The 9,243-nt window shown below is 35.5% G+C and overlaps 1 protein-coding gene across 1 annotated transcript; it reads left to right on the top strand.

Annotated features, from left to right (window-relative positions):
- The first annotated feature begins 847 nt into the window (after window positions 1-847).
- LOC110774119 (diacylglycerol kinase 4) lies at window positions 848-8,476 on the top strand. Its single transcript, XM_021978657.2, has 12 exons — window positions 848-1,326; window positions 2,347-2,469; window positions 2,574-2,711; window positions 2,795-2,880; window positions 3,678-3,765; window positions 4,835-4,910; window positions 5,108-5,190; window positions 5,302-5,372; window positions 5,787-5,864; window positions 6,229-6,316; window positions 6,731-6,847; window positions 7,947-8,476. Exons 1-12 carry the CDS (start codon window positions 976-978, stop codon window positions 8,109-8,111), a joined length of 1,464 nt encoding a protein of 487 aa, XP_021834349.2. The 5' UTR covers window positions 848-975; the 3' UTR covers window positions 8,112-8,476.
- The last annotated feature ends 767 nt before the right edge of the window (window positions 8,477-9,243 follow it).

Genomic DNA, 9,243 nt, shown 5'->3' with positions numbered 1-9,243 from the left:
AGGGTGAAAGAAAAAAGGAAAGTGTTAGAGTTTTATTATTATTTTTATTTTATGTAAGCTTGATAAATGTTAGAGTTTTTTATAATTATAATTTGGTTCCTTTTGTGCTGGAAACATCGACACAAATCACAAAATGCTTTTCCATTAAATCATGAACCAACACGTGTTAGAGTTTGTTTGCAGAGGCCTGTCTCTCGTGTAGAGATTGGTTGTATTGATGGGCTTATTTCTACCTAAAGTGGTGGGCTAATATTTGATTTACCCTAGTTTGGCTTGTAAAACTAATCTTATATGTGGAAAACCAAAAAACCGCACTGGGCTGGAGCCTAGTAGAGCCTACAAGTAGTTCTGTCCTTGGTGTTTAATATGAGTAAATCTTCTTCAGTAATCAAACACAATAACATATTGACTTAATATGAAGATAATCACGTATAACTCAAATAATGACGAAATAACACGCAAAGTTATCTTTAAATATAATCTATCTAGTATTTCTCGGAAAAAAACACTTCTGTCATAAACATTCGTCAAGTCCCATAATTTTATTTTATCTTTTTTTGTGTGAACATTTTATTATCTTTCACACATCACCCTACTATAACTTTTACTGGTGACTTTGACTAAATTTGTTTTTTGATGAAAGTGACTTTGACTAAATTGGACGCGGAATCTCCGTGTGTATTTATTCATTTTTTTAAAATGTAATTACGCCAATTGATCAAACTAAATTTTTAAAAATGTCTTAAAGTTTTGGGATAAGATTTCCTAACTATAGAATAGACGGCTAATAATAGAAACTGTATTTTAAATTTAAAATATTTTTGCACAATAAAGTCCAGAGCCCGACCACATCATTCTTCTCTACCCCTTTGGCTTTTGAAATTTCAATTATAAACGCGCTTTTCAGCGAGAGAGAGAAGAGAGGAGAGAGGAGAGAGGAGAGAGAAAGAGAAGAGAGAGAAAATAGAGGGCGACATGGATTCGCCGTCGTCGACGACGCGGATCAGCGCGCGATCGTCGATGATCGATTCGTTCAAGAGCTGCACCCTATCGGGGATGACGATTGATAAGGAGGACCTGAAGAAGAAGCTCTTGATGCCGCAGTACCTCCGGTTCGCCATGCGCGATTCCATACGGTTAAAGGACCCAAGCGCCGGAGAGAGCCGCCTTCCGGGAAGCCGAGACCTCGTCGCCACCGCCACCGCTGAAAATGACGACCAGACGCCGCCGGAGTCACCCATGGTTGTGTTTATAAATCCGCGGAGCGGCGGGAGGCATGGGCCTATGCTCAAGGAGAGGCTCCAAATGTTGATGGGTGAAGAACAGGTATGGTTTTTTTTTCTTCTCAAGTTTATTAAATTGACATTGACTGATCCCTTGGATGTTTGTTTTATTATTTGGTTTTCTGCCGACCCAATTGATTTTTTTTTGGTTTTTCTGGTGACCTATTTGATAGTTTTTTTTGGGTAGTGAACCATTATAAAGAATTTAATTTTCTGAGAATCCAATAGTGGAAAAAAAGTTTTTTTTTCTTTCTATAATTTATTATTTATGTCTATGCATGAACTTACATTTTTGTGTGTTCTTTCTTGCTTGCAGCTTACGTACGGTTTAGGGGATTTCGTTTACGTAGAATAATTATTGGTGTTTTTTTCCTTTTATTTTTGTGTTGTTATTATTTTTTTCTGAGGAGAACTTTTCCTTTTGGGTTTTAATGGGTGAGTTTAAACTTCGGGAGTTTACGTAATGTATGGATGTATTGTGTTGTTATAAGGCAGCAAGGGATTTACAAAGAAAAAAAAAACGAAAAAGAAAACAGAGGAGGCAGCGGAACGAAGTTGTCTGGCACTGATAGGCAATCGTAGCTGTCCTTATACGCATTTCCATTATCAGCATTTTTTAAAACACTGAAATGGTACTGGCAAAGAAAAAAGAAAAAGGAAACATTGAAATGAGAATGCTGGGTTGGGTTCATGGGCTTTTAAAGTCCCATTGCAAGGAATAGGTTTAAGATTCCTAGAATCCCATTCCGCCAAACAAATATAAGCTAAAAGTTAGTGGTTTCTGTGTCCTGGAGTAGTAAAAGATCATGCCTGTTATGAAGCTTTTCTGTGAGCGTGTGCTGCAAAAACAACGTGGAATTAAGACCATCTAGTCAAATGTATGTTTAGCTTGTGCATTTTGAAGTAGGCTGACCTTTTTCATCTGAATCAGTGTTTTTTGAATTTTTTCCCTTTCATATCTGTTTGTTAGTCCCTTTTCTTTGTTTTCATACAGGTTTTCTTCATATTTCTTGAATTTGTATAAGGGGTGGTTTGTTTGAATTGGAAATAATTTGTTATGCAGGTTTTTGACCTCTCAGATGTGAAGCCTCATGAATTCGTTCAGTATGGATTGGGTTGTCTAGAGTTATTGGCTGATCTTGGTGACATTTGTGCGAAAGAGTGTCGTCAAAAGATCAGGGTTATGGTATGACATTGCGGCACATTTACTTAAAGCCCTTATCTCATAATTACTCTGACTTTTGGCATCTAGTGGGATCCCTACAGCAATATATTGGAATGATTGTGCAGGTTGCGGGGGGTGATGGTACAGTCGGTTGGGTATTAGGTTGCCTATCTGAACTAAATAGACAGGGTCGGGAACCAGTTCCTCCGGTAGGAATTGTTCCACTTGGCACGGGAAACGATCTGTCTAGGAGTTTTGGTTGGGTAAGCTATCTTTTTGCAATGTATTTTGAGTTTGTGGAGATTTTCTTGCATGATTGAGCAATGGGTATATATGTTATCACCAGGGTGGTTCATTCCCTTTTGCCTGGAAATCAGCCATTAAAAAAACTCTATTCAGGGCTACTGCAGGTCCAATATGCCGTTTGGATAGGTAAGCCTATTAGGTAACAGTTTGTATATGTTTTCAAGTAGAAGGCTTGTAGAGTTAAGGCCTTTCTCTAATCTTTTCTAATGAATGATTGTGTAGCTAGCTACTTTAGAAGTTGCGTGCAGCTAATATACTGAAATTTAGTATGATTCAGGTCCTTTTTTCCCCTATAGGAGATTCAGGACCTTTTTTTACCTATTGGAGATTCAGTACCTTTATTCTTGCACTCTGAATCTTTTTCCCTTTTTGAAAAAATTTACAACTCTTCAATGTGTTCTTGAAATTTTATTTCACTTGACTCTGCATTCACCTTTGTGCATGTGTGTCACTCTCATTTCCAGGGTCAGTTTTGTTAGCAAATTGATTGCATTTGAGATGTGGGTTCCTCTTTTTTTTTATCCCTTGAAAACAATGTTGTGGTTCCAATTCAGCCTGTTTCGTTTCATGGATTTGTCTAACTAATTTTTTTTAATTTTTATTTTCTGTTTACTTCCCCCCTCCCTCCCGAAGGAAAATGTCTTACATAATAAACCTTTTGGCAAATGGAGATTTGGTATTATTTGGTGGTTGGTCTGGTTTTTCGGCATGTTATAGGCAAGCTTAATGTTAAGTTCTCACCCTTACCTGTTTATATGCTATGTAGCCTATAGTTTTGTGGGTTTCTTATATACAAATAATTTGGGATGAGGCCCCATTGTGATATAAACAACTCTGTTTGTAGTGGCAGTAACACTACTTATTTATGGTTTTGGTTCAACTAACAGCTACATTAATATTTGTTTTATTTATTTATGGTGCAGTTGGCATATTGTGTTGTCAATGCCAGCTGGTACAGTTATGGATCCACCTCATTCTTTGAAGGCTACCGAAGAGTGCACTCTTGATGAGGTTGTAAATCTGGCTACTTTGCATTCTAACATTTGCATTGCTTAGCTACTCTTACTGGCTTTACCTTCTGAATGTTAAATTTCTAGAAATATGAGTTTTCATTCAGGTGTCAAATACTGTGCAATTAATATTCTGGTTTGTGAGTTACTCTTATGGGTAAAAATTAATGTTTATATTGCTCAACTCTCTGGATCTGATGGTGTTATCTCTGGCAAATAAGACAATCTCTTGAAAACTAAATAAAACTATATCTTGTATTGTAAAGCAGTAGTGACTTTTTTGATGAATGAATATTACATGTTGCTGACAGGTTTGTTTTCTTGGTATCTCGGTCTACACATTTCCTTTATTTTCCTCATTTAATTCATATGTTTGTAATTCTCTGCAGTTAGTCCATCAAAAAATAATTCTCTGCAATTACCACAACCCTTTTTGTACTCCCCAAAGTTATTCTAGTTAGTTAATTCCTGACATCGATAAGCTATCAGAATCACCCACATGACATGCCAGATGTGATTGGTCAAGATTGCATTTGCATTTTCCTGCTTCTTATGTGAGCATTGGAAGCCCAGCCCCTAAATCCTATCCTGTATTTGGCTAAAATTGCATTTAGATTTTCCTTACATGTATGCTGAAGGACTTTTGTATGTATTGTCTTGCTTTAATATATTTTCTTTAATTTTCTATGAAGGGGCTTTCTTTTTTCCAATTTCAAATCATATGCAATGCCTTTCTCCCTACTGTTTTCTGTATCTATAAAAGGTAGTTCTTTTGACATTCTTTTTGGATACTTGTAGTGTGTCCTTCGAGAATGAACTATTCAGTGGCTAGTGAGTTAGAGCTCAAAAAGTGATGAAGAAGAGTGGTTTGGGAAAATAGATGAAATATTTAAGGAATCATTGATTACATTATATTGTTGATAAAGTTTATTTGCTTGTTTCCTGTGAATGAAAGTTTGGTTTTTTTTTTTTTTTTTTTTTTTTTTTTGCATATTGAGATCCCTTTTTGATATGGCCTTAAGTTTATCATAATCGTATATGTTATGTTTGGCACTTTTTATTCACTGCAGGGTTTGGAAATTCAAGGGGATTTGCCTGAGAAAGCAATTTGTCACCAAGGAGTGTTTTACAATTACTTTAGTATAGGTATGTTGACATCATTGGTAGATTGGCTTTATTTATTGATGCACCTATGGTTTTTACATGGTGTTAGATGGTAAGATAGTGGTACATCCCCATGGTTTGTCTTACAAGCTTCTATACTGGAAAAGTATGTTTAATAGGTTCTTTTTTATGAGGAATTTCCCTTTACGCGAGCCTGTTTTTGTTATTTGGTCATACAGGAATGGATGCACAAGTTGCTTATGGATTCCACCATTTACGAAACGAAAAACCCTATCTTGCACAAGGTCCAGTTTCAAATAAGGTCTGATTGAATCTCTTTTTACCTTTATATATGATTGGATTTTCCTTTGGGGCATGGTTTAATCAGTGATTTCATTTGCACGGTATTGTGGCTGATCCATCTTTCTTGCAGTTGGTGTACTCTGGTTATAGTTGCACTCAAGGTTGGTTCTTCACACCTTGCACAAGTGATCCAGGTTTAAGGTTTGATATCTCCCAACTGAAGCAGTGTTTTAATTATTATGATGGCGGCTCTCCATGTTAATTTGATTTGACTGTAATTGTTTTAAGATTTTCTAATATGAATTAGGAAAACTGGACTTTTAAGAATACAAAACTTCCATTCTAGAAGTTGTCCCTGGTTGAGAAGAATTGGAGTAGAAGCGAAATGGCCTCTTAATGGTTTTGCTTGATCTATAACTCACTCCTTTCTAATGTACCCTTCAAGTTTTTATGGCCAAATGAGAGTTTGTGTTATGTGACTCAGTGATTCTAGACAAATTTTACATTTATAATGGGAGGGTAATTGTTACATATGTAAAATTGGCAAAGATTTGTAATATTCCCCGTCTCTTTGTCCCTTTGCTGATGTGTATCCAATAATTTGTCTGGTTGCAGGGGACTAAAGAACATCCTAAGGATGCATGTCAAAAAGGTTAATTGCTCAGAATGGGAGCAGATTCCAGTGCCATCAAGGTACACTTTTTTTTTGGGGGTACAATTCTGGCAACATTATTTTTTATTTGCATGCTTAGCTCTTGGTAGTCTTTTTTTATTTATTTTTAAGTTTGCTTCTCTTTCTTACTTTCTTGTTCTTTTCAATACAAGTTTATGTATCACTTAACCAGTAAAGTATAAACTATGTATCATATCCTTGTCATCTATTTCTGACTACATGGGTATATCCGTTCCTTTGGTTTTTATTTGTATTTTTCTGAACGTAAAATAATTTACACTACAATGCTGCCAGACATGGAGTACTTGTAAAGCACCAGATTTTCCCTTTGGTTGTATTTGTTTGTTTCATAATAGCTTATGTTGTTATTTCATCTTCTTTCAGCGTAAGGGCTATTGTTGTTCTAAATCTTCATAGCTATGGGAGTGGAAGAAATCCATGGGGTAATCTGAAACCAGAGTACTTGGAAAAGGTATCATATAGTTTTTACTGCAATAATGTGGTGTTGCCTATCAGTATTTTGAAGGATAAGTTTTGTGTTTTGTTTTTAGGTGACACAAAGAGAGGTGCTGACACAAACATATTTATTTATTTATTTATTTATTATTTTTACGATTCTTCAAGGATATGAAGTTTACTTTTGTAAGTTCAGGTTGCCTTGTTGCCTTTTGTTTATGCCTGGAAGTAGGTCCTGAAATTTTAGTTGATATTTATATATGAATCGTTTTGTCTTTGTTAGATTTTTTTTCTCACTCACAACTTTACGCCAAAGTTATTTAGTAGAGTTCAAAGTTTTGATGATTATGCAAATTTTATTCAGTGTGCTCATTTAAATCATGCATATCAGAGAAGCTAATAATCGGTAGCTTAAATTTTATTGTTTCAGAGAGGCTTTGTGGAGGCCCATGCTGATGATGGTCTTTTAGAAATTTTTGGCCTTAAACAAGGATGGCATGCATCTTTTGTTATGGTTGAACTCATCTCTGCCAAGCATATTGCTCAGGTACTGCAACAATGTCTATCTCCATGCTATTATTAGGTCAAGTGTTTACTCGGCATGCAAAAGTAAGGGTTTTTTAGAATATCTTTTTTATGAGAGACAAAATTTTATAAGAGCTAAAATCACAATTCAAAACTTAGTGAACCAGAATCCACCATAAAAAAGAAACATCCTTAAAAAACAAATCAAAATGCACCTCTTACAGTTTAATACAAGTCTAAAAACTATCCTACAGCAGCTCCCCAACCTAATAAAATTACAGAAAATGTAATGCTTTTTAGAATATTGATAATATCAGGATCTTATTGTAAAATACCTCAATTTTCAGGATGCAGTTTTGAACTCTTGAATAATTGCATTTGTTTTTAGTGACATCACTTATAATAAGCTGGATGATCTGTTGATGAAGTGGCTACTCTTTTAGTTCCCTGCTCTCTATCCAATTCCACACAGTCTGCCCCCGGCCTGCTTGTCCTAAACTCACTCAATAATATTTTTTAATAATTAAATTTCCTTCTACCTGAAGTATTCATAGGCGAGACATGAAAATTTAGTAGAATATACCCCTCTGTCGCTGGAAAATTTTGATATGGTCTCGTAAACTTTCTTAAAACATGATTCAGAAGAAAGCTGTCTATCCCATCTTGTACATACATATGGAATGCTTACAAAAGAAAAGAATATCTGAGTGTTCATTTTGGAATGTTCTGTTCCCTCTTGGCCCGGGCTAAATCAGTATTGCCAGTCACACGTTTTTAAAAGAATTAGAAATTTCCTTTTAGGTTCATGTTGTTTAGGGTATGATTTTTTAGACATTGTAGCAACACTGAATGCTGAGATGCAGTGCAGGACATGTTGGATGGATAATCCTTGTCTGTTTCACATTTTGTGTTGTAAAGGACTTAGAAGTTGGGCCTAAAAAATGTATGGCTTCAATTTGTTGTCAGTTCAGTCTGAAAATAGGATTATTGTGTATTCGTTTTGCCTGTTCGTTTATCCAGAGAGCTTGCCATTGTTGATTTTTAAAGGTCTGTGCATGCATTGTTATTTGATATGCTGGAAATTTAGTGCTCATGTATTGAACAAGTTACACTTGTATTAGGCTGCTGCAATTCGGTTGGAAGTTAGAGGTGGGGAGTGGAGAAATGCATATATGCAGATGGATGGGGAACCATGGAAGCAGCCAATGCACGAGGAGTTTTCCACACTAGTGGAAATTAAGAGGGTTCCGTTTCAATCATTGATGATCCATGGAGACAATCACTGAGATGATGAATGAAGACTAACTTTACTAAGTTGGCCTTCCTACTCTGGTTTGATTCCTCCTTTATTGCTGTCTCCCTCATGGCTGTGAAGTACGTAAAGTGCGCTATCACCCGAAGGCTTGTAAATTGTAATTTATGTGCCTATACTTGTTTGTATTTGTCAATTTATTCAAGTCAATGTCAGTCATAATCTCCATGATTTTCTCCTTTTGAGCTGTAACAACTAGCTTACATTAGTGAGGTACCACTTTCCAGATTTATTAGCAATTAAGCCAAAAAAGTCTCATATGTAGAGTTCGAATGATGATAATATTATTAGCTGTGCTGATTAATTGAATGGTCTTAAATATAAATCTTTTCTTTCTAATTGCAGGTTCTTTATAGTTCTCATCGTGCTAATTCTCAACCTTTTACTCTATGACTTGGTACAATGATCCTATACCACAATTTTATTATTAATTTTTAATTTTTTGAGAATATGCCCTTTCTACTTATTTGTCTCCAAAATAAGGTTGAAATTTGGTAAGCAAGGAATTAATTTGATCTGAACTATTTACAAAAGATTGATTACTTAGAGCCAGCCATTTAACTTTTAGTTTGCTACATATATAATGAACACTTGTTAGCTTGCTCTGCAGGTGATTGATGCGGACGTCCAAACTGATGGCTTGCTTCCCAAGCTAGGTCTTAAAGTTTCACCTTTTCTAATATTTCATCAAATTCATTTGCCCATGTGAACAAAAACGCTGATCGCCTAAAACTGTAATTAGTTACTCTTTTTTCAACATTTGTTTAGGGAGTTGTTATTGGCACTTGGCAACCTTTTTCTTGTTGCTTTTTAGTTTTCATGTTTTTGCTAGACATAGAGGAAATATGGAGGAAGAAAGATGGTGGGAGGGCAAGAAATGTGCATGGAATGCTATATAACAGGAAAGGAAAATTAAAACAAAACCTAATCAATTATTTTTATTTCTTCATTTTCAATCTCCCTTCCATAGGTGGAAGTTACACTTACACTCCTTTATTTTAATCTCACTTTCATGGAGGAGTGGTTGTTAGGACTTGTAAGCAAGGCGTAGGCGTGCATAATGATTATTTTGGAGTGCTAATAATAGCTTTCGTTGTCAAAAGAGG

The sequence above is a fragment of the Prunus avium genome, chromosome 1 (assembly GCF_965620075.1).
Source record: "Prunus avium chromosome 1, drPruAviu1.hap1.1, whole genome shotgun sequence".
Lineage (NCBI taxonomy): Eukaryota > Viridiplantae > Streptophyta > Magnoliopsida > Rosales > Rosaceae > Prunus > Prunus avium.
This window is presented reverse-complemented; position numbering and strand designations above follow the sequence as displayed.

What these genes read in the sequence shown, in the direction of transcription:
- LOC110774119 (XM_021978657.2), top strand. Translation starts at nt 976, where the DNA reads ATGGATTCGCCGTCGTCGACGACGCGGATCAGCGCGCGATCGTCGATG. An exon ending in TGTCTAGGAGTTTTGGTTGG is followed by an intron (nt 2,712 to 2,794) that starts GTAAGCTATCTT and finishes TGTTATCACCAG; the next exon opens with GGTGGTTCATTCCCTTTTGC. An exon ending in ACAAGTGATCCAGGTTTAAG is followed by an intron (nt 5,373 to 5,786) that starts GTTTGATATCTC and finishes GTCTGGTTGCAG; the next exon opens with GGGACTAAAGAACATCCTAA.